The sequence below is a fragment of the Hemitrygon akajei genome, chromosome 10 (assembly GCF_048418815.1).
Source record: "Hemitrygon akajei chromosome 10, sHemAka1.3, whole genome shotgun sequence".
NCBI classification, from domain to species: domain Eukaryota; kingdom Metazoa; phylum Chordata; class Chondrichthyes; order Myliobatiformes; family Dasyatidae; genus Hemitrygon; species Hemitrygon akajei.
The window spans coordinates 172,655,932-172,680,888 of NC_133133.1; the positions used below are offsets into that span (position 1 = coordinate 172,655,932).

General features: G+C 41.2%; 1 protein-coding gene across 2 annotated transcripts in view; it reads left to right on the plus strand.

Annotated features, from left to right (window-relative positions):
• The window catches only part of ano6 (anoctamin 6), a 173,567-nt gene that overhangs the window by 86,662 nt on the left and 61,948 nt on the right, over positions 1-24,957 (plus strand). For both annotated transcript variants that reach the window (XM_073059718.1, XM_073059719.1), the window contains 5 exons: positions 3,425-3,559; positions 14,145-14,210; positions 16,746-17,024; positions 17,584-17,694; positions 20,638-20,753. In XM_073059718.1, the coding sequence (XP_072915819.1) occupies positions 3,425-3,559; positions 14,145-14,210; positions 16,746-17,024; positions 17,584-17,694; positions 20,638-20,753 (707 nt within the window). The remainder of the gene's footprint in view (positions 1-3,424; positions 3,560-14,144; positions 14,211-16,745; positions 17,025-17,583; positions 17,695-20,637; positions 20,754-24,957) is intronic.

A 24,957-nucleotide genomic window follows, 5' to 3' on the forward strand; every position in this document is an offset into this window, starting at 1 on the left:
CTCTTGCACTTCACATACTTGTAGAATGCCTTTGGGTTTTCCTTAATCCTGCTCGCCAAGGACTTCTCATGGACCCTTCTGGCTCTCCTAATTTCCTTTTTAAGCTTCTTCCTGTTAGCCTTATAATCTTCAGGATCCCTAACATTACCTAACTCTCTAAACCTTTTGTAAGCTTTTCTTTTCTTCTTGACTAGATTAATTACAGCCTTTGTACACCACGGTTCTTGTACCCTACCATAACTTCCGTGTCTCATTGGAACATACCTTTGCAGAACTCCACACAAATATCCCCTGAACATTTGTCACATTTCTTCCGTACTTTTCCCTGAGAACATCTGTTCCCAAGTTAAGCTTCCAATTTCCTGCCTGATAGCCTCATAATTCCCCTTACTCTAATTAAATGCTTTTCTAACTTATCTATTTTTATCTCTCTCCAATGCTATTGTAAAGGAGATAGAATTATGATCACTTTCTCTAAAAATCCTCTCCCACTGTGAGATCTGACACCTGACCAGGTTCGTTTCCCAATACCAAATCAAGTACAGCCTCTCCTCTTGTAGGTTTATCTGTAGGAGAGGGTGAAGAGAAGATTTACCAGGATGTTGCCTGGATTGGAAAACAAGTCTTATGAGGCAAGGTTAGCAGAGCTGGGAATTTTCTCTCTGGAGTGTAGAAGGATGACAGGGGACTTGATAAAAGTCTACAAGATTATGAGAGGCATAGATAGGGTGGATAGCCAGTACCTGTTTCCCAGGGCACGAATAGTAAACACCAGAAGGCATATGTACAAAGTTAAGGGAGGGAAGTTTAGGGGAGACATCAGGGATAAGTTTTTTACACAGAGGATTGTGGGTTCCTGGAATGACTTGCCAGGGATGGTTGTGGAGGCTAAAACATTAGGGGTATTTAAGAGCCTCTTGGACAGGCACATGGATGAAAGAAAAATAGAGGGTTATGGGGTAGTGTGGGTTTAGTACTTTTTTTTAAGGAATATATGGGTCGGCACAACATCGAGGGCTGAAGGGCCTGTACTGTGCTGTAGTATTCTAGTGTTCTAGTAATAACATAGTGTAAGTGTGAGGTGTAGAATGATTCAAAGATTAAAAGTACATTTATCAAAGTATGCATGCAGTATACAACCCTGAGATTCATAGAAACATAGAAAACCTACAGCACAATACAGGCCCTTTGTCCCACAATGCTGTGCCAAACATGTACTTACTTTAGAAATTTCTGTTGGTTATCTATAGCCCTCTATTTTTCAAAGCTCCATGTACCTATCCAGGAGCCTCTTCAAAAACCCTATTGTATCTGCTCCACCACAGTTGCTGGCAACCCGTTCCACACACTCACCACTTCATCTTCCCTACAGGCAGCCACAAAACAAAAAAAAACATGGAACCTGTTCACTACATAAGTCAGCTGTATAGTTCTATTGTACCAGGACATCACAAAAAGTAGAAACTAGTAAAATGAAAAAAATTCACTGAAGCAAACAGGACTGTGCAAAAGTTTTTGGCACAAATGTATATAGCTAGATGCCTAGGAATTTTGCACAGTACTGTATTTGTCAGTGTGGAGCAGAGAGTGAGTTTGTAAATCTGGCAGGAGCAAAGGATGTTGGGAATGGCAAAGATGGAGTACTGCAGTAGAGGTGTGGGACAGGTGGCAGAGATGGAGTGCCAGGGTGGGGCAGGGGGTGGTGCAGGTGCAGACACACCCAGCCCTGAGACACCAGGTAAGGTCATTTGATTCCAAACTATTGATTTATTGATCATTACAGAATGTCTCTCTGATGCTTCCTGCACCCAAAGCAAAAATGATGAAAATGGAAGAGAAATGGTTTTAAACAGTGGGAAATATTTCAGGTTACATTATCACCTGTTGCTGTTCTTTATAATGTTGGCTTTCTGAATTTTATGAATTTTATTTTATGAAGTGTATTTTATGAATACACTTCTTGAAGTTTTAATAACTTGCTAAATCAATCGTTGTTTATGCTATAGAGTCTTTTCTTTGTAATTATTCAACTTAGGTTATTTTTCTTTTAACCAATTGGAATTTTTGATTGATTAGTAAAGATGGACCTTGATTATACGGTCGGCCCTCCTTATCCGCAGATTCAACCAACCACGGATCAGGAAAACCCGGAAGTTTTTTCTTTTTTTTCCCTCTCTTTTTCTTTAGTTTTTTCTCTTTTTTTCCCCCTTAGATATTAGATTAGTAGGTTAGTAATTTTGCATATATTTTTTTTTCTTTTTCTTTTTTTTATATATTATATATTATGAAATATCTAGATTTACCTTGTTCATATATATACTATATGGTTCATGTTTTGGGAAAACTTATTTATACTGTATTCATTGCTTATGTATTCCTTCATGTGTAATGGGAATTTGTAAGTTAGTAATCCCTTCATTAATATATTAACTGTATTTTGTTCATAATATTTTTAATACTAATAAAAAGATTGAAAAAGAAAGAAAAAAAAAAGAAAAGGAAAACCCGGAAGTTCTCTCTCTATCACTCGTTGTTTGAGCATGTACAGACTATTTTTTCTTGTCATTATTCCCTAAACAATACAGAATACCAACTATTTACATAGCATTTACATTGTATTAGGTATTGTAAGTAATCTAGAGATGATTTAAAAGTACAGGCAGTCCCCGGGTTATGAAGGAGTTCCATTCCTGAGTCTGTCTTTAAAACAGATTTGAAACCGGAACAGGTACATCCGGTATTATTTAGAGTCAGTTAGTCAAACGTTTGTCTTAGTATATAGTATATATTTTACCTTTCTGTGCATATAAAACACTTAAGAAATGTATGTATTTCAATAATCAAACCACTGCGTTACTTAGTAATAATTGTAGCTTTCATCAGGGCAGGGCTTTTCACATTATCCATTAAAATAGTTCCGATCGTTGACTGACTGTAGCCTAACGCTTTTCCAATGACCGATGGCGTTTCACCTCTTTCCGATCGCTTTATTACTTCCACTTTATTTTCAATCGTGATCGTGATTATTTTCGTGAACAGAAACACTGTGGATTCAGAGCTGCGCACTAAGACAGGTTAAATAAAGTCCAGGGTTCCACTGGGTCCTAAAGACCACCGCACCGACACAGGTTAAATAAGGGACTTGAGCATCCGTGATTTTTGGTATCCACGGGGGGGGGGGTCTCGGAACCAATCCCCCGCGGATAAGGAGGGCCAACTGTATTACTAATTGTCATGGCATGATATATCTTTGTACCTGCAAGTAAAGCACTGCTGTTGCTCAGTCATTTATTGCCTTTGTTTTAGGGTCAAACTCTGGCTAGTGTGCAATCCAGAACTTGATAGTGGTGAGTTTGGATTGTAAGCTGTCATTCTTTCTGCCACATGCTTTGAAATGAACTCTGCTGTGGTTTTCTCAATACAGGTTGAGTTTAATGGAAATGAAGACTCGGTGTTTTTCGCTGACGGTCAACGTCGAATTGACTTCATATTGGTTTACGAAGAGGAGCAGAAGAAACCGGGGGATCAAAAGAGGATGCGATCAATTATAAGCAAAAAGGTATGACCTGCTATTACTTCAGTAGATTTTCCTCCACAGTTAAGTCATAGAGTCATCCAATATGGAAACAGACCCGTTGTCCCATTGTCATCATCATTATGTGCCATGTTGTATGGCGAAGACATTCATGGTCACCAAGTCAGCTGATTTAAATGTTTTTCACTTAATTGCTGCAATCAGTCATCAATATATTAGCATGATTATTGTACAAGTAGAGTTGTCATCATTACCATCGTCATTTGTGCCATGTTGTATCACATGGTCTTCCCATGAGCACTATTGTTCTTGGCAAATTTTTCTATGAAAGTGGTTTGCCATTTTGTTCTTCTGACCAGTGTCTTTATAAGACGGGTGACCCCAGTCATTATCAATACTCTAAATTTAGAGATTGTCTACTTGACGTCAGTTGTTGCATAACCAGGGCTTGTGATATGCACCAGCTACTCGTATGACCATCCATCACCTGTTTCCATGGCACGGACATATCTTCACCCTTCCACCAAACCTCAGCCCAATTCATCCATACCGATTGTGTTGCCCCATGACCCAGTTCCCTCTACCCACATTGGGCCATTTCCCACAAAACCCTTCTTAACTAATGTACTTATCTAAATGGCTTTTAAATGTTGCTCATCAACCACTATTTCTGGCAGCTCATTCCAATATGCACCACCCTTTGTGTGAAGAAACTGCCCGTGATATCCTTTTTAAATATCTCGCTTCTGATCTTAAACCTATGTTTGCTTTTTTTTAAAGCATTCCCTCCCTGGAAAGAAAGTCTATGTGCTTTCACCCTGTCTGTGCCCCTCATGATCAGATATACCTCTGTTAGGTCATCCTGCAAATTCCTACTTTGCAGGGAATACAATCTTAGTCTATACAGTCTCTCCTTTAATTCAGGCCCCTTGGTCCAGGGAACATCCTTGTGAATCTTTTCTGCATTATTTCTAATTTAATAACATCTTTCCTTTCACAGGCTGACCAAATCTGTACACAATATCCCCTCCATATCAAGTCAAGTTTATTGTCATTTCACTATATAATGTTAATGTATAATGTAATATAATGTATATAATGTTTCTCCGAACCAGGGTGTAAAGCACAGTAATATACAGTACATAACATGCATTACACACAATAACTTATGAAGGCAAGGATAAAATCTGCAGATGAATCATGCATAAATAAATAACTAAAGTGCATTAATATTAAATACTGTAAGGTACAGAACAGGTTAATCAGTGACACTTCGAATACGATTCGACAGGAAGTTCAGAAGCCTAATGGTCTGAGGGAAGAAACTGTCTCCCAGCCTGACTGCTCTTGTCTTTATGCATTGGAGTCTCCTGCCTGATGGTAGAAAGTCAAAGGATGTTGGATGGATGGGAGGGATCCTTGATAATACTAAGGGCTCTGCATATGCATAACTCTCCTGATAAATGTCCCCAATAGATGGAAGGGAGACCCCTGTGATCTTCTCAGCTGTTCTCCTTCCAGTCCGAGGCTTGGTTGCTCCCATACCAGATGGAGATGCAACTTGTCAGGGTGCTGTCAATGGTGCTCTTGTAAAGTTCAGTTATGATGGAAGGTGAGAGCTTTGCTTGTGTCAATCTTCTTATGAAGTGGAGGCATATCTGTGCCTTCTTGTTCAGGGAGGTGATATTAAGGGACCAGGTGAGGTCATCCACAATGAAAACTCCTAGGAACTTGGTGCACTTAACTTTCTCTATGGATGAGCCATGTATTCGCAAAGGGGAACGGTTTGTCTGCACCTTCCTGAAGTCCACAATGATTTCCTTTGTCTTCTCCACATTCAGGCTTAGGTTGCTCTTCTCACATCAGTCCACCAGCTGCTCCACTTCACTCTATACTCCGTCTCCTCATCATTACTGATGAAGCCAACCGCTGTTGTGTCACCCACAAACTTGATGACGTGTGCAATATCATCAGTATCTTATATAACTGCAACATAGCCTCCCTACTCAGAGCCCTAACCAATAAAGGCCAATGTGCCAAACACATTTTCCACCACTCTTCCTGTGACGCTGCTGTTAGCAAACTCTGGACTTCAGTCTTCAGTCACTAGTTGGTTTCTTTGCAGAGTGCAGAACCAAGCTGACTGTAAATGAAGAACTATCTTTTCCATTCTGCTCACTTTCTTCCCCACACTTTAAATATTGTTTCTGCTTCACACCTGGGTGCATTGTCATTGAGTTACACCTGCACTGCACCATAATAGTGATTTTAAAAAAGATCAACAAAAACAGGTGGGAGCAGTTGCTTTTTCACTCATTGAGTTCCACACACATTTTTAAAAACCATAGGTGCAACAATCACAAACAATTTAACACTTTTCAAAATCTAAGCCCTGTGAAAAAAGGTGGGAATTTGTTGAATTCATTGGCCTGTATACTCCCTGCTGTGTGCGATGGCACGAATGATAATTAGGGGTTTTCAACTTTAATGAGTAATACACTGATTTCAATTGAAACCAAAGCTGAGATTCAGCAACATGGCATTTCAGATCAACTGCATGAAACAAGATATATTCAGATAGAATGTTAGATGAAAATGATCATTGAATTATTAGTGGTAAAGGGTTCTGAGCAATCATCATCATCATCATGATGTGCCCTGTCATATGACATGGGTGATCATGGTCTTTGACCATGGTTGTTCTTGGCAAATTTTTCTACAGAAGTGGTTTGCCATTGCTTTCTCCTGGGCAGTGTCTTTATAAGACGGTTGACTCCAGCCAGTATCAATACACTTCAGAGATTGTCTGCCTGGTCGCATAACCAGGACTTGTGATCTGCACCGGCTGCTCATACGACCACCTGCTCCCATGGCTTCACGTGACCCTGATCGGGAGGGGTAGGGCTGATCAGGTGCTACACCTTGCCCAAGGGTGATCTGTTGGCTAGCTGAGGGAAGGAAGACCTTTCACCTCCTTTGGTAGGGACGTATCTCTACCCCACCACCCATCTGAGTGATATAAATTCCATCAAAACTATCTCAAAAGAACAATAGCATTCAAATCAGGAATCTTACTTTAGTGCATCTGAGTTGGTTGCTTAGCAACAACCGCAAACAACACAGATTTTTCTTGTTGTAAATATGACACAGCCACAACCAAGTTTCTCTCCTGGTTCCTGGTGGCTTGAATGTGTCTCTAGCTTGTGAATGGCATGTTGAAATTGATACCTGCAGTGGCTCGGTTCTCCGACATGGCGGGGTGGAGATCTGTCGCTACCAAAGGAGGTGGAAGGCACTCCTTCCCTCTGCAAGGTGTAGCACCTGCATTGCCCCCCCCCCCCAAAGATCACACACACCAGGTACAGGAACAGGTTGATGCCCTACAACCTTCAGGCTCCTGAACCAGAATGGAAATTTCCTTCAGCACAACTCTGAGCTGAACTGATTCCACAGCATGGAGTCACTTTCGAAGACACTACAGCTCACATTCTCAATATTATTTATTTACTTTTTAATTTAGTATATTTTTTGCATTTGCGCAGTTTGTCTTCTTTTACACAAAGGATTTTTGTCAGTCTTTGTAGTTTTTCTATCGATTCTATTATATTTCCTTGTTCTTCAGTGAATGCCTGCAAGAAAATGAATCTCGGAGTCGTATATGGTGACATATATGTACTTTGATAATAAATTAACTTTGAAATTTGAACCCTGAATGATAGAGCAGGCTCAAGGGGCTGCTGTATGTACATTATTTTTGGATTGTCGGTTGGAGGTGTGTCCTTCCTCATTCTTTGAGAGTGAATTGTGCAGAGTTGGGCAGCCACTCAGATGAGAGAAACTTCTAAATGTTTGAAGCTGTTCTCATACCATAATGTTCAAACTGGTAGGATGCACATGTTTCGGTTCCTATTCCTTCGCCCGCATCTCGAGCCAGTTTTGTCATGCTTGAGGCAAACATTTGTCACCCCTGTGATATTTCCATTCGTCCATGAGTCACAAATAGGGTCACAACGTAGCTACAAAATTAGGGACAGGCGATATAAAACTGAGGAATGTAGATGTTTCTTCCCTCAGAGGGTAGTGAATCTCTGGAAATCTCTGTTTCCTTTTTCAAAAATGTGCACTAAAACTATGTTGGGTTATTAGTAGAATAACATCTGACATCCTGGAAAATTGTCTCTGAGCTTGCCTGATTTACAACCCCTCATGGTTTGCCGGAAATGGTGTTTAGCTGGAAAAGACAGTGGTGAATGTGATACAATAGAAAAACTGAAGGAGGTAAAAATGTGGAATAAAAATAGATTTTGCTGACAGCTGTTCAAAGTTCAACGTACATTTATTATCAAAGTATGTGTATATTATACAACCTTGAGATTCATCTCCTTACAGCCAATCACAAAACAAAGAAACACAAAAGAACCCATTAAAAAAAACACCAAACACCTAATATGCAGATAAAAAACAAACATGCAAACAATAAACGCAAGCAAATGGTGTTCTGACCTGAAGTTCAGAGAGAGTCTGCTCTCAGACCCTTAGCTCAGTGCAGAGTAGAACAGTGAGTTGAACCAACCTGTTCCTCACCTTGGGCCCAAACATCCTGACCTTTACAATCTGGCCCGATGATTAAATCATCATCCGAACATTGGGTTCTGTCGCTTTGATATGCTCTCGGCCCTGGACCCAGCCAGCTCAATTTGGCCTGTACCCAATTTTTCCAATTAGATAGATAGATAGATAGATACTTTATTCATCCCCATGGGGAAATTCAACTTTTTTTCCAATGTCCCATACACTTGTTGTAGCAAAACTAATTACATACAATACTTAACTCAGTAAAAAATATGATATGCATCTAAATCACTATCTCAAAAAGCATTAATAATAGCTTTTAAAAAGTTCTTAAGTCCTGGCGGTAGAATTGTAAAGCCTAATGGCATTGGGGAGTATTGACCTCTTCATCCTGTCTGAGGAGCATTGCATCGATAGTAACCTGTCGCTGAAACTGCTTCTCTGTCTCTGGATGGTGCTATGTAGAGGATATTCAGAGTTATCCATAATTGACCGTAGCCTACTCAGCGCCCTTTGCTCAGCTACCGATGTTAAACTCTCCAGTACTTTGCCCACGACAGAGCCCGCCTTCCTTACCAGCTTATTAAGACGTGAGGCGTCCCTCTTCTTAATGCTTCCTCCCCAACACGCCACCACAAAGAAGAGGGCACTCTCCACAACTGACCTATAGAACATCTTCAGCATCTCACTACAGACATTGAATGACGCCAACCTTCTTAGGAAGTACAGTCGACTCTGTGCCTTCCTGCACAAGGCATCTGTGTTGGCAGTCCAGTCTAGCTTCTCGTCTAACTGTACTCCCAGATACTTGTAGGTCTTAACCTGCTCCACACGTTCTCCATTAATGATCACTGGCTCCATATGGGGCCTAGATCTCCTAAAGTCCACCACCATCTCCTTGGTCTTGGTGATATTGAGACGCAGGTAGTTTGAGTTGCACCATATCACAAAGTCCTGTATCAGTTTCCTATACTCCTCCTCCTGTCCATTCCTGACACACCCCACTATGGCCGTGTCATCAGCCAACTTCTGCACATGGCAGGACTCCGAGTTATATTGGAAGTCTGATGTGTACAGGGTGAACAGGACCGGAGAGAGTACGGTTCCCTGCGCTTAAATCAATCGAACCTCGGGTCATCTTTGCTCTCAGGGACAGGCCCGCTGCCTCGCTTCACCTCAGTTCTGCCACATCGAATTGCCTCCAAGTCACAGACTATTGCTTGCAATGATTGTTTTCCAGAAAAAGAATGATTAACGAAGTATTTAGTTGTTACTCTTGTTACATCGGCCACCAGCCAGAAGTTGCTGAAATTCACGAGTGCCATCTTGAACTAGTGGAACTTCTGGCCAGATGGCACCAGTGACCATTAGCAACTTGCAGGCAGCTTATACAACTAGTGGATACTCTCCTTCTTCGAGATATACTTCTGAACTGCATCAATCGCAGCCTGGAATTTCCATTCTAATAATGTATTTTTGAGGGAAATGAAGAAGCTGGCGCCTCTGTGCTGTTCTGGGGGTTTGAGTGTGGAGTGCAGCCATGGTCGTTCATTGCCACCTGCTTGCATTTGACCGGTCTCCCGCTTGCAGCTACCAGCGGAAGCTGCAGGAATCTTGGGTCCCGTGCTGCAAGATTCGATTGTCTTGGCAGCTTATGGCTTTCGTCTGCAGTTTGATGTTTATTGTCCTCAGTGCTGAATGTGATTTACTATTTGTGCAATTCGATCGAGCAGCTTTGCCGCAGAACAGGATCTGTGGCTGTGGCCTGCAGCCATCGACACGGCGCTGAACTGACTGATGGTGGGCCGTGGCCTGGACTGGCTTCACTCCACTCAGCAGCTCATGTCTGTAAACTCACTTTCGGGGATTCTGCAGATTGATGTTTAGTGTTCTGTATGTTATTTGTTCACTTTTTGTTGTTGGCACAATTTATTCCCTTTTCTCGCATTTTTTTGGTCTTCTTGTGCAAAGTTTTTCTTTATGCTGCTACTTTGTTTTGTGGCTGCCTGCAAGAAGACAAGTATCAAGGTTATATTCTGTATATGTATTTTGATAATAAATGTACTTTCTGCTTTGAAACTGCATAGGAAAAGAGAAGTAATATGCTCAAATTCCAAGTGGGGAACATTCATAGATTTAACTTCACACACATGTAAAAGGTACCTAGTTCCAGCTCCCCATTATACCTCCCCCCAACTCATGACCACAATAGTGCCTGATAAATCTTCCTGAATACTGGGATGACCAAGCCATCATTTTTTTCGGGAATCCTGCAGTAGAGCTCCCAAGTGCCTTTGTACCCCTGATCTCTGAATTCAGTCACCGTTTAGAAAATAGTCTACGCCTTTACTCCTTCTACCAAAGTGCATAATCATGCACTTCCCTACACTGTATTCTTCCTGTCACTACTTTGCCCATTCTTCTAATCTGTCCATGTCCTTCTGCAGACTTCTTGCTTCCTCAACACTGTCTGCCCTTCCACCTATCTTTGTATCATCCACAAAAAAAAAAGCCATCAATTTCAAAAGCGGTCCTAACACTTACCCCGTCACTGATAACCACCCTTTGCCTTCTGCTGGTCAGCCAATCTTCTCTCCATTCTAGTATCTTTCCTGTAATACCATGGGCTCTTATATTGTTCAGCAGCCTCATGTGTGGCAGCTTGTCAAAGGCCTTCTGAAAATCCAAGTAAACAATGTCCACTGACTCTCCTTTGTCCATCATGCCTGTTGTTTCCTCAAAGAATTCCAACAACTTTGTCAGGCAAGGTTTTCCCTTAAAGCCACGCTGACTTTGGCTTATTTTATCAAGTACTCTGAAACCTCATACTTCATTATGACTCTTACATCTTGCCAACCACTGAAGTCAGGCTAACTGGCTGATAATTTCCTGCCTTTTGCCTCTCTTCCTTTGATGTTTGCAATTTTCCAATCCTCTGGAACCATTCCAGCACCTAGTGATTCTTGAAAGATCAGTACTGATGCCTTTACAATCTCTTCAGCTACCTCTTTCAGAAACATGGGATGTAGTCCATCTGGTCCAGGTGGCTTATCTACCTTCAGACCTTTCAGCTTTCCAAGCGCGTTCTCCTTCGAAATCGCAACTGCACTCATTTCTGTCAGTGAGGCGCAGCAATTCCCTCTTCCTGATGCATCACAGTGTTGAAAGCTTAGGCTCCAGCTCATCATCTTTGAGCCCGAGTTCCTCAAGCCTCTAACACTTGCTGAAGATCTGGTCACCAGCAACCGCAATAGGGTCCACCAGCTCCCGCGTCATGCAGGCACAACACATCACTCGATCCTGCATCACTATTTTCTCTAACTTGTAATCTGGTATATTTTGAATTAACCACCACATTAAAAATATGTATTCTAATGATCGTACAGTCCTGAAATGACTTGAACTGCAATGGCATTTATAGTTGCATGTTTGTAGACCTTGAATTATAATGACACTTCCCATTTACAGTAAAACTTCCTTTGCTTTTTTCGCTGTTATGTCGCTGCTTTCTGCACCTGGGTTGGGTTTTGTGTGTTGCAAGAAGCTTTGGGGAACTCTGGTAATGCCATGAGGGCATGACATTTGCTGGTGGGTGGAGAACTCCGCTCACTGCACAGGCGTACTGCACCGGTACATCTTCCAACTCGCACCAGCTAACAATCTTATCTCTGTCCATCTCCGCACTGCTGCCTGCGTTATTCCACAGCCCCTGACAATCCAATCTGAGACGAGCCCCCACAAATGTAACACTTAATCAACAGGCTGGTATATGTCTAGGGGAAAAGGAGATCCAGCCACACACCAATCCCACCTCCCGTACACGCAGGTGCTGTGAGAATCAAGTTTATGCCTCGCGCCCGCACACAGTATCAAATTCACACCAGATACCATTATGAAATACACTTTAAAGAGTTTACTAAAACTAAAAGAGTACTAGGCAATACAATATATATGAAAGGAAAGAAAAAAAACAAAAGGCGCCAACTTATCAAAGTTCAGTCAGTTTAGTGCACATCGTTGGAGCTCAACCATCGAACCATTCGACCCCTCGTCGCTTGCCTCCGACCTCCACGTCTTCGCACCTGGGACCACCCCCGGTGGTCAACCAAGCAGTGCAGTGCATGTCCACCTTCCTCGGCGTCTTCCTCTCGACTCTCCTCAAAAGACCGCGAAACCCCCCCCCCCCCCCCCAAGTTCCCAGCCTCACAAGACAAAATAACATTCCCCATTGGTTAACAAATGAATACAATCCCCATATCAGCAAGTCTAAAGCTAAACAACTGCGAGAGAAACACTTATCAGACAAAGAAGCATTCCTACTCTTAACAAACCAAAGAAGCCATTTTGAGTAACATACACAGGACATTGTACACTTGCAACACCATATTCATCAAAATTCCATGAAGACCCTATTATTACATGGCCCACTTTGAATTTCACTCTGGCTGTTATGCAGTAACCTATGTTAGTCTAGTTGTTCTATGGATCAAGTTTGAACCTCCTGATTTCAAATTACACTGAGGTAATCTTGAAAGAAGCACTGTACCTGCATGGGTGGAAACAAATATAGAACTATCCTCTCTGATCTTTAACCTTACAAGAGGATAAGCAGCAGTCTCTGAATTTGCATAATATCATCTAATTTAAAAAGTCAAAGAGTAGGATATAATGGGCCATCTATCGGTAAAATGTAATTTTGTATTGAAAAATTCAAAGTACATTTAGCATCGAAGTACATATGCAGTATACAATCCTGGGATTTGTCTTCCGACAGACAGCCACAAAACAAAGAAACACCATGGAACTCGTTCAAAAAAAAATCAAACACCCAATGCACAAAAAAAGATCAAAGGTCAAAGTAAAGTATTTATATATCACCATATACAACCCTGAGATTTGTTTTCCCATGGGCATACTCAGCAAATCTATAAAATAGTAACTAAAACAGGCTCAATGAAAGATCAACTAGAGTGCAGAAGACAACAAACTGTGCAAAGGCAAATATAAATAAACAGTAATAAATTATGAAATAACAAGACAAGGAGTCCTTAAAGTGAGATCATCGGTTGTGGGAACATCTCAATGGATGGGAAAGTGAGTATAGTTGTCCCTTTTGTTCAAGAGCCTAATGGTTGAGAGGTAGTAACTGTTCTTGAACCTGGTGGTGTGAGTCCTGAGGCTGTTGTACCTTCTACCTGATGGCAGCAGTGAGAAAAGGGGATAGACTGGGCTTTGGGGATTTCTAAAGATGGATGCTCTTTTTTACGACAGTGTTTCAAATAGATGTGCTCAATGGTTGGAAAACCCCCTACCTTTTGTAGAATTTTGTAGGATGTTCTGTTTTTGTAGGATGTTTTGTGCTGTCTCGTTTGTTGACTGCAGGCCGCAGAGCCTGTCCGGCTCAATCAAAATCACACAAAATGGCAATAAAATAAAGAGTAGCCAGAAACACATTGTAATATGAACTTCAGAGTCCAATCCAGAAACACATCAATTAAATTTTGCCCAAGATCCAAGACTCCAGCACCAACTCCCAGCAGCATCGAGCAATAGAGAGAGAGAGAGAGAGAGAGAGAGAGAGAGAGAGAGAGAGAGAGAGAGAGAGAAAAACCAGATGAGCACAGGCACCTTCCTCCAGGAACAGAAAGCTTGAGTTATCACTGATGTCTGTGTTAGATTCTCTCAGTGTGAGGTTTTACACGCCTGTCATCTTAGATCTATAAGTTAGGGTGAGGCTGAGTTCCTGAATGATCTTATGCAGAACCCTGAATCTTTGTTACTCACTAGTAAAGTGAAGCTTCCTGAAGTACGGCACAAATATACATGAATAGGAATCAGTTTTCTTGCAGATTTTACTTGTGTGTGGACTAAAATATTAAAAATGACTGTATAATAAGCATTTGAAGGTTAAGTCCCAGGACAAACGATTCTCTATCTTTCTTGTTGAGTCATTCAGATGGGAACGTGGATATTTTTAAACTGACCCTGGCTGTGACATCAGGGGAGCCTCTGACATATTTTTGTGTTCCATGTGCAGAGGAAAAGAGTTTTCTTTCAAGACAACTTAAAGAAAAATGGGCTGGAGATTGAAGCTACAAGATCAGTGAGTACTCATTCAAATGTTAATAGTGTTTGCTGAGAGGGTCTTGATTATGAATTCAGCTGAAAGTTTCACTGTCTCTAGAAGACACCTTAGTTTTCTGGAAGCGTTGATTAACATGTGAGTTTTCACGTGTCAATGTGAAAATAATTGTGAAAATCACTGTGGGATTGTGAAAATAAATGTGTAAATAAGTTTAAACTGTTGCATTTTTCTTTGTCAATTTATTCTTGCTCTGTCTTCAGCTGTAAACATTGCTATTGCAGTATATTTTCACAGGACTGGTTATCCTTTAATGCTGTTATTGTTCCTCACGTGTTTGAATAGCAATGGTTGGCAAGGGATTTTTATTATTGAGATACAGCGTGGAATTATCCCTTTCGGCCCCTTGAGCCACACCGACTTAATGCCAGCCTAATCACGGGACAATTTACTATGACTAATTAACCTCACAACCGGTATATCTTTGGACTGTGGGAGGAAACTGGAGCACCTGGAGGAAACCTACATGGTCACAGGGGCAATGTACACACTCATTACAGGCAGCAGTGGGAATTGAACCCAGTTCACCCATGCTGTACAGTGGCAGTACTGGTTTTAACAGTGATTGGAGCCACATTTGGGGTTCAAGATCATTGCAACATTGTTAGAATTAGGGTGAATGAGTGAGGCCTCCGTCGTTCATGGTTAACCATGGATGTTGTCCAGATATGCAACCTGGGGAGTACGATAATGGAGGGCAAGCTGGGGCTGTGTAGTAGGCTCCTCCTCTCCACGCATCTGATGAACCCAAAGAATCGGCAGAGATCGATATATTTTGGCCCCAGTGGCATCACAGGAGTTGCCAGTCAGCGTTGAATCTCAAAGCAGGACTGCCTTAAGGGGTCCAGCTCCAGATTTTCCCTCAGGTTTTACTCGCAAGGCCTTCCCCATGAGTGGGTATAGCCACAAGGCAGTGGAGGTTTGAGATCAAAGTTTTCCTTCCCCAAGGTGAGCTGCCAACCACAGCTGATGAGCCCCATCTACTCGAAATGACTGATTTTAAGGTGATGGTAGCCCACCTTTGCCCCTTCTCGTGTCAGCCGAAATGTTTCTGCCAGTCTTAGTAGCCAAGTCACATGTGAAGGCCAGGAGCTGGACTTGGTTGTCAGAGGCTATTCGAGGCAAATTTGATTGGGAACATTTAATAGGTAGTGGGAGCTTATTCCTTTATCTCCTTTTGGTATAACCACCTTAAGGAAGCAATGAAGGTGTTACTTTACTATCCGCCAAGTGATCAGATTACTGACATCAGTCAGACCTGAGCCCACCTATGTATTCCTTCATGAACTCACCACTTCTCTTAATAAGCTGATAAGGAAGGCGGGCTCTGTCGTGGGCAAAGTACTGGAGAGTTTAACATCGGTAGCTGAGCGAAGGGCGCTGAGTAGGCTACGGTCAATTATGGAAAACCCTGAACATCCTCTACATAGCACCATCCAGAGACAGAGAAGCAGTTTCAGCGACAGGTTACTGTCGATGCAATGCTCCTCAGACAGGATGAAGAGGTCAATACTCCCCAATGCCATTAGGCTTTACAATTCAACTGCCAGGACTTAAGAACTTTTTTTTTTTTTTTTAAAGCTATTATTAATGCTTTTTGAATTAGTGATTTAGATGCATATCATATTATTACTGAGTTAAGTATTGTATGTAATGAGTTTTTGCTACAACAAGTGTATGGGACATTGGAAAAAATGTTGAATTTCCCCATGGGGATGAATAAAGTATCTATCTATCTATCTATCTATCAACCCAATGCAATGTCATTCTTTGCATCATTAGGCCACGTAATACTGTTTCCTCAGATTTATACCCCAGTTTCCGCTTTCTCCATTCTCTGCGATACTTGTCTTTATCAACCAAGACATAGAAGTTAAACAGTAAGATCCTGCTAGCTCTGTGTACAACTGTGGTTATCAGAATCACTGTCAGGTTTACCATCACTGACATATCTTGTGAAATGTGTTGTTTTTTGGCAGCTGTATGCTGCAAGATCTAAAAATTACAATAAGTCACAAAAATAATAAATAAGATCACTGGTTGGGTCACGACAAGGTGACCTCTGGGATTTTCATGGACAAGTCTCTAGAGTTTACGGAGAATGGTGGGAAAAACAAAAGAACAGTGAGCAGCAGTTCTGTGGGTGAAAACGCCTTGTTAATGAGAGAGATCAGAGGAGAACGGCCAGACTGGTTCAAACTGACAGGAAGGTGACAGTAACTCAAATAACCATGTGTTACACAGTAGTGTGCTGAAGATCAGCTCTGAATGCACAACACGTCGAACCTTGAAATGGATGTGCTATAGCAGCAGAGACCACACTGGGTTCCACTCCCGTACCTAATGTACCTGGGTGTATATGCTCGTCTGTCTATCCTGGATTGATACTCATTTCATTGTACTTCATGTATGTGTGCTTTGGAATTAGTTAGCAAAACAGTGAAATAATTGTATGTTTTGCTCAATATTCCATGTTTTTTTCACCTGCTACCTTAGATTTTAGACCCCAAGACAATTTTCCTGAAGGTCCATGCACCCTGGGAAGTTCTCTGTCACTATGCTCAACTCCTCCATATAAAACTACCTCTACATGGCAATGACTTAAAACAGAAGACCTCAACATTTAACTACATAACTAAGTTTTTCTCAGTGTCTGAAGACATAATTCCACCAGAGGATGAATATTTCACTGCACCATTCGAATTGGACCGTATTAAAAGCTTCCAGACTGAAAATCGTGATGCGTTCTTCACACCAGCAACGCGAAGCAGAATTGTAAGTCATCAAACACCATCACTCAGGTTCTGTTGCATTAATAAATACATGTCAGCGTCTACATTTCCATCACTGAATCCCACATTCCCTGAAACTATTTCAATCTATTGGCAAATAAATCATTTTAATTGGGAGCAAAAAGGGTGAATAAAGAATGATCTTGTCTGATTAACCAAAGGATTTAAAGTACATTTATTATAAAAGTATGTATAATTTATACAACCTTGAGATTTATTTGCTTACGGGCAGCCACAAAGCAGAAAACCTGAAAGAGCCCAATTAAAAAAAACACACTCTCTTCAGAGAGAAAAAAACACAAATCATGCAAACAATAAAAGCAACCAACACCATTGCAAACTAAATAGAGTCCATAGACCCAGAGCCCGAAGTAGCCAGAGTGGGTCCATAGCTTCAGTCTCAATTTATCACACAGCGAGGTAAACCATCGGGAAGCTCACAAACACAAAGCGACGATTTGCCGTGTTTCTGGTTTTGGTTTTAAATGAACTACTTTGACCTTTTTTTTTTCAAATAATCAGTTTTCAATTTCATTTTGTAGGTCAATTATATTTTGAATCGTTGTGTATATAAAAAAGGAAAACCCAACAAGTTTGGTATCACTAAACTTCTGGACTCAAAAACCTATAAGGCAGCTTATACACTCCATGATGTAAGTACCTTAAGATGGCTAATTGTATCTCGACATCTATCATTTGATTTTTCATCATCACCATCATGTGCTATGTTGTATGGCATGGGTAATCCTGGTCTTTCCATGACCATGATTGTTTCTGGCAATTTATTCTACCAAAGTGCTTTGCCATTACATTTTTCTGGTGGGCAGTGTCTTTACAAGACAGGTGACCCCAGCCATTATCAATACTCTTCAGAGATTGAAAAAAGATCTAGTGCTTTCCTGGTGTATATGATGAATAAACTCTCTCGGGCTTCCAGCCAGGTACAGGTATTGATTTTAACTGATGTTTTGATGACAGACTTTGCCATCTTCAATAGGGTTGATGCCTGGACATGTTGCAGGGCATGTATAGGTTTATACCCCCATCGTCCGTCCCTCCTGATTGGTTAGTCCTCAAGAATGCAGAGAAGATTTACTAGGATGTTGCTGGGTCTTCAGAAGTTGAGTTACAGGGAAAGATTGAACAGGTTAGGACTTTATTCCTTGGAGGGTAGAAGATTGAGGGGGGATTTGATAAGAGGTTTACAAAATTATGAGCGGTTTAGACAGAGTAAATGCAAGTAGGCTCTTTCCACTCAGATTAGGAGAGATAAATACCAGAGGACATGGCTTTAGTGTGAAAGGGGAAAGGTTTAGTGGGAACATTAGGGGATACTTCTTGGCTCAGAGAGTGGTGGGAGTGTGGAACGAGCTGCCATCTGACGTGGTAAATTCAGGCTCACTCTTAAGTTTTAAGAATAAATTTGGATAGATACATAGTTGGGAGAGGTCTGGAGGGTTATGGACTGGGTGCAGGTCAGTGGGACTAGCAGAATAAAGTTTCGGCACAGACTAGAAGGGCTGAATGGCCTGTTTTCTGTGCTGTAGTGTTCTGTGGGTTCTAACCAATCAGGTTTCCACTAGCCCACCTTGTATATAATCAAAGTAAAAACTATGTCCATTGTAAATGCACTGTTCTGCTACTGTAGCATTCTCAATGGCCATAGGATTGACTTCGACGAAACAAAACTACTCTACTGTGCTAATGGATTTTGGGATCACCTGGTAAAGGAAGCCATTGAAATAAAACTAGACAAAAAGAATTTTGACAAAGACGAAGGTCTTGCTCTAAGGTATGAACTGGAATTTGATTGTAAACAAAGTGGAATGGCGGAAACAGATTGGATGAGGACTAACCAATCAGGAGGGCTGCGTGATGATGGGGGTATAAATACCACCGAACTAGACATGCCCAGGCATCAATCCTGATGAAGGTGGCAAAGTTTGTCATCGAAACATCGGTTAAAATCAATACCGGTACCCAGCTGGAAGCCTGAGAAGAGTTTATTCGTCTTCAGAGATTGTCTGTCTGGCGTCAGTGGTCGCATAACCAGAACTTTGATATGCACCAGCTGTTCATATGACCATCCACCACCTGCTCCCATGGCTTCACACGACCCTGATCGTGGCTGGGGGGTACCTTGCACCTCCTTTGGTAGAGACGTATATCCACCTCGCCGCGCAAGCCTGATTTTATGTATTAATTCAAATAATAAATAGCTTCATATTGTTAGGTATTTTTAAATTGGACAGAAATGGTTTGATTATATTGACATAGACAGTTGTTTATATACACTGTTTGTTTAGTATTGTTTGTACTCTTGAACAGAATCTTATATTGGAGAGCATTTGCAAAGATGATAAAATGTTGGCTTTCTTGAGCAATATTGTATTATACTCCAGAATAGCACAACCCTCAAACTTTCTCCCATCTGAAGGTACTGGCTGATGCTATGGTACTATCTCAAAGTCCTTGGCCCTTCTCTAAGCTAAACATATTGGACCAGAGCAGCAGAGACAACATCTTCTTTCACATTTAACAGGAAAATCAGACTATAAGTTCAAAGTATATTTATTATCAAAGTATGTATACATTATACAACCTTGAGATTTGTCTCCTTACAGGCAGTCACTAAACAAAGAAACCCAAAAAGAACCCGTAAATAAGACCACCAAACACCCTGTGCACAGAGGGGGGGAGAAATGGCACAAGCAATAAAAGAAAGCAAATAACATTCAAAACTGAAGTTTTACAAAAGACACAAAGCCAGGCATCAATACACGTGGAGCCAGGTTCAACTCCGAGCTGAGTAAACATCATAGAGCAGCAAGCACGACCATTAAAAGTCCCTTCCTGACAAAGGGTCTCAGCCCAAAATGTCGACTGTACTTCTCCCTATAGGTGCTGCCTGGCCTGCTGCGTTCCACCAGCATTTTGTGTGTGAGAACATTAAAAGTACCAGCACAAGACAGAGTCTGTCCTGTGCCCTATTCTCAATTACAATCTAGTCAAAGTCAATTTATTATCAAAGTACTTATCAGTTACCATATGATACCTTGCAATTCATTTTCTTGCAGCCATTTACAGAAAAATAAAGACATACAAAAGAATTTACAAAAAAAACTATACATAAACAAAGACTGGCAGATAACTAAAGTAGATAAGAAGACAAATTGGGTTAATAAAAACAAATAATACCAAGAACATGAGTTGTAGAGTCCTTGAAAGTCTGTCTGTAGGTTGTGGAATTGTTTCAGTGTTGGGATGAGTGAATATATCCCTGATGGTTCAGGAGCATGATGATTGCAGGGTAGTAACTGTTCCTGATCATGGGGGTGCTGGGCCTAAGGCTCCTGTCCCTCATGACTCATGTCAGCAACAAGAAGAGAGCTTAGTGCAGGGGTTCCCAACCTCACTAGCAGTAGGAGTCCATGACAAAAGTCAGCTGCGATCCCCTGTGTAAAGTATAAATAAACAATTTATCTGTGTAATTTATTTCAGTCCTGTTAGTAAATACTGCAGGATATTTCATAAGAGTATGGTGACAAATGCAACTAAACCTAATATTTACATTCATGAATTCCCATTTCTTCCAGTGTAAGTTCAACCAGAAATCTTTGGACCCCCTCTGTCCCAATGAGAGGTTCCTTCTTTACCGGGAGTGGGCTCACCCCAAGAACTTCTACAAACTGCAGCCTTTGGATCTTATCAGGTACTCATCCCTTCATCTGAGGATTAAAGTAGTACATTGAGAGTATCACGTCTCTAGACACAGGCGACCATTTCAATACTGTCCAGGAGGCATTTGGGTAACACTGATCTCCATCAGTGAGAAGATACGGTGCTCGTCAGTCCACTCAAATATGTTGAAATATGGAGACTGCCAGCTGGTAAAAGCATTCGAGGATGTGCAATATCCCCACTCATTCAAGTCAAGTCAAATTTATTGTCGTATGTACAAGTTCAGTGAGGTTCCGGGACTATGGAAAACTTGCTCACAGCAGTATCACAGGCACAAATGTTCAGTTAACACACAGAATATAAATTATATACTGTATGTCAGTGGAGAGAAAAAGTAAGGATTATGCAAAACAAGACTTGTGTACAAAAACTAACAGAAACAAGGCGATAGTGGTACAGGAAGTGTTCCATTACTGGTGCAGGGTCAGAGTGTGCAGGTCAGTTCCTGGCGGTGTGGAACTTTCAGTGTCTCCACCTCCCGCCTGATGACAGCACTGAGAAGAGAGCATGTCCTGGATGATGGGCATCCCTGATGGTAGGTGCTGCATTCCACCTACTACCCACACATTTCATCCTCCAAATCCCATCCCCGTTTGGTCCCAGCTGCCCTTCATCTTTCCCTTAATGGTTCCCATTATCACCTTCCTTACATATGAGGCTTCAGCACTCGTAGCCTTTGGGTTTGTGCTTCTGACCCACCAACAGCTAGCTCCACCTCCCCTTTCTCCTCCCTTTCCCTCACCGGCCTCCGTCTGCTTTTTATTTTACTTGCCAGCTCCCAGCAATCACCTGCCTCTGTTTCCATCTTCACCCACTGTGTCTCCCCACACCTTGCTCCATCGGTGTATCATCCTTCACCCCTCCTCAATCCACCTATCATCTGCTGGCCCCTGTCTCACTCTTCCCCATCTCCTTATTATACTAGTTATCTTCCCTCTCCACTCCCAGTCCTGATGGAGGACCATTTCCCCCTGCCCCACAAATAACGCTCAGCCTGCTGAGTTCCTCCAGCAGTTGTTTTTTATTTTGGTCCAGATTCCAGTATCTGCATTCTCTTGTGAATTCAACTGAAATCAGACACAGAAGTCGTCTTGTGAATTCAACCATCTTCTGTGTCTGATTTCAGTTGAATGGGGTGGAGTTGTTCCTGTATCTACAAGGTTGTCTTCTTCTTCCAATAATGCAGCCACATCTTTTGATTTGATGGGGGTTCCCACAATCACTTAGGTTTAGCAAACATCTCGGAATGGTGAGGCTGGAAAGAGGAGTGAAACACTGTCTTAAAACATGATCAGTCTCCTCTTAGAAATGAATTCTCGAGAAAATCAAAGCCAGAGTCAAGTTTATTAACATATAGACAAGGAAGTATATGCACAGGTGCATGAATAATTTACTTGCAAACAACATCAAGTCAAGTTTACTGACATTTAACTATACACATGTATATAATCTGTATAAACATATAATGTATATAGAAACAAGATATGCCCTTGAACCAGGGTGTAGCACAGTAGTACACAGGACACATGATAACTTATGAAGGGACAGACAAAATCTACAGATGATTCACACGTAAATAACAAACTAAAGTGCATTAATTGTAAATACTAGATTTTGTATCACGGGTACATAATATCATATAAACAGCATTCACGGGAAAACAGAAAGTATACATTAACTCATAATGTGGGGAGCCCAGGATTTGTCTTGGTCACCAATTTTAACCCAAAGTAGAGCTCATAGGCTATCTTAAGAAGAGGAGTCAGGCTCTCACTTTGAGATTTCAGCATTTACTCACCATAAACATAACAGGAAAGATCACGCTGTGCAACATTGCCCAGATATTTTACTATCACAAGTACTCAGATCCCTAAATGGATAGTGAACCCTTGGACACTACTTTACATTTTTAAATATATGTTATTTCTGTTTTTTGCTGACTTTTAATCTATTCAATGTACATATACTATAATTGATTTATTTATTACTATATTATGTATTGCATTGAACTGCTGCTGCTAAGTTAACAAATGTCACATCACATGCCGGGGATGATAAAGCTGATTCTGATTCTGAAGTACAATTACTTTATTATAATGAGTACACACAACATGCTATGTGCCTGAAACAAGTGCATCAATGTGATCACAGACTAAAATACAAACACAATGCTTGGAACAGTGTATGTGATGCTTTTGTAGCCACTCACAAACCTGTCCTCCCACGCAGCATCTGTCCCGCCTAAGCACGCCCCCGGACTGTCTGGACAAGATAGAAAACTTCTCAGCTTACATTGTGGGCAACATTTTAATTGACTTGAATTGAAGTAACGAATATAGGCAAGTTTTTTTTAAAATGTTGTGTGACAGGAAAATTTTATGGTGTTTTTCATGATCAACAACCCTAAATCCATAAGATACACCCAAAAGTATTCAGGAAGTAAAATCTTTGTGGTCTAATGTTATACACAATTTTTACAAGAAAATATCATTTGAACAAAATATCCATTTAAGTGCAAAGTGGTCAAGGTGGTCATGGTGTTGTTAAACTGTAGCCTCCAGCCTTATGATATGAACATCAATTTTCCTTCCAGTATTTTTCCCATATTTTCCCAGTACTTTTTCCTTATTTTTCCAGTATTTTTCCCTTACCCACCCCGCCCTTTCCCTCTAAAAATAAATTCTTAACCTGGTGTCCAATGCTTTCCAATGCTATGATTTTAGTAAAAACCTCATAAATATGAACCCAATAAAAAGAAATTTTTCTCTGCCTCCCCTCTTCCTCTGCTTCCCACTCTGGCCATTTACCTCTTCTCACCTGCCTATTACTTCCCCGGGTCCACTCCTCCTTCCCTTTTTCCAGTGGTCTACTCTCCTCTTCTGTCAGACTTTTCCAGCTCTTTACCTTTCCCACCCACTTGACTTCACCTTCCAGCTAACCTCCTTATCCTCTTCCCCCCCACCTTTTTATTCTGGCATCTTCCCCCCTTCCTTCTCAGTCCTGAAGAAGGGTCTTGGCATTTCCACAGATGCTGCCTGATCTGCTGAGTTCCTCCAGCATTTTGTGTGTGTTGCTCTAAGTAAGTACCGTAGTCAAGATTCAACAGGAATTCAGTACAGTTAATTCCCACAAATATTAACATTTAAGGATGTCAGAAAATTGTGATTTGTATAATTTTAAAAATTCTTTTTGCCTACTGTCTTTACCCAAATCTGTCAGCCTTTCAGCAAACAGAATTAACAAGCTCATCCCTATATGCCCCTTGGAAGTCACCTCCTCTGCATTCATTATAGTACCTTTCCCTGCCTTCAGTGCACTGTTGCCATGGCCTCGACTCAGCACAGTGTCCTTACCATGACTCAGGCAGGAATGGAACTGTCATTGTCTTTTACCATGTCATTAAGAGTTAATGTACCAACCCATTACCACCCCACCTTTGTAGTAGAAAATAACCCGTTTGTCCAGTTTCACTTCAAGCAACCACTAAACAGCGGTAGAGGATCGAAGATTTAATAGTGAGAGATTCAACTTCAGTCCCTATTTAAAATGCCAGATAGTATTTATACAGCAAAGGTGGCTATGCTTGGGCAACTTTAAATTGACAAAAAAAAAGTGTTTTGTTATACCATATTTAAAGTCATTCAGCTGGGAGTTGATTTAATGCAACTGCAGTCAAAGGAATGTGAATGGAAATGGTTTCATTGGAGGTGATTGTTGCTTTGCTCTGTTAGAGCACAAATATTGCTAATTTCCTCCAGACCAATATCCTGAGCATGATACTCGACAGTGTGCAATTCAGTTCCTGATTCCTCAGCATTCTTCCGAAGAAAGGCAAAAGTCAGGAATGTCTTGAAATACCCACCATGTCACTGAATGACCACAGCACTGAAAAATAATTTAAAAACTCAGTAAAATCTACAGTATGATAATGCAACCAGCTTGATTGTAAATACTCACTTCTTTCATCGTGGCTCGTTTCACAGGATCTCGATATCTTCGGGTAGGAATAAGGTCACCTCATTTGTTTAGGTCAAATTGGTCTGTACAAAATGAAAGTTGAGTTTGTTGTCATATGGACAAGCATTACTGAACATGTGCAATGAGAAACCTACCAGCAGCAGTAACACAGACACAGAGCACCGGAAAAACACATTTTACAAGAAGGAACACAATTA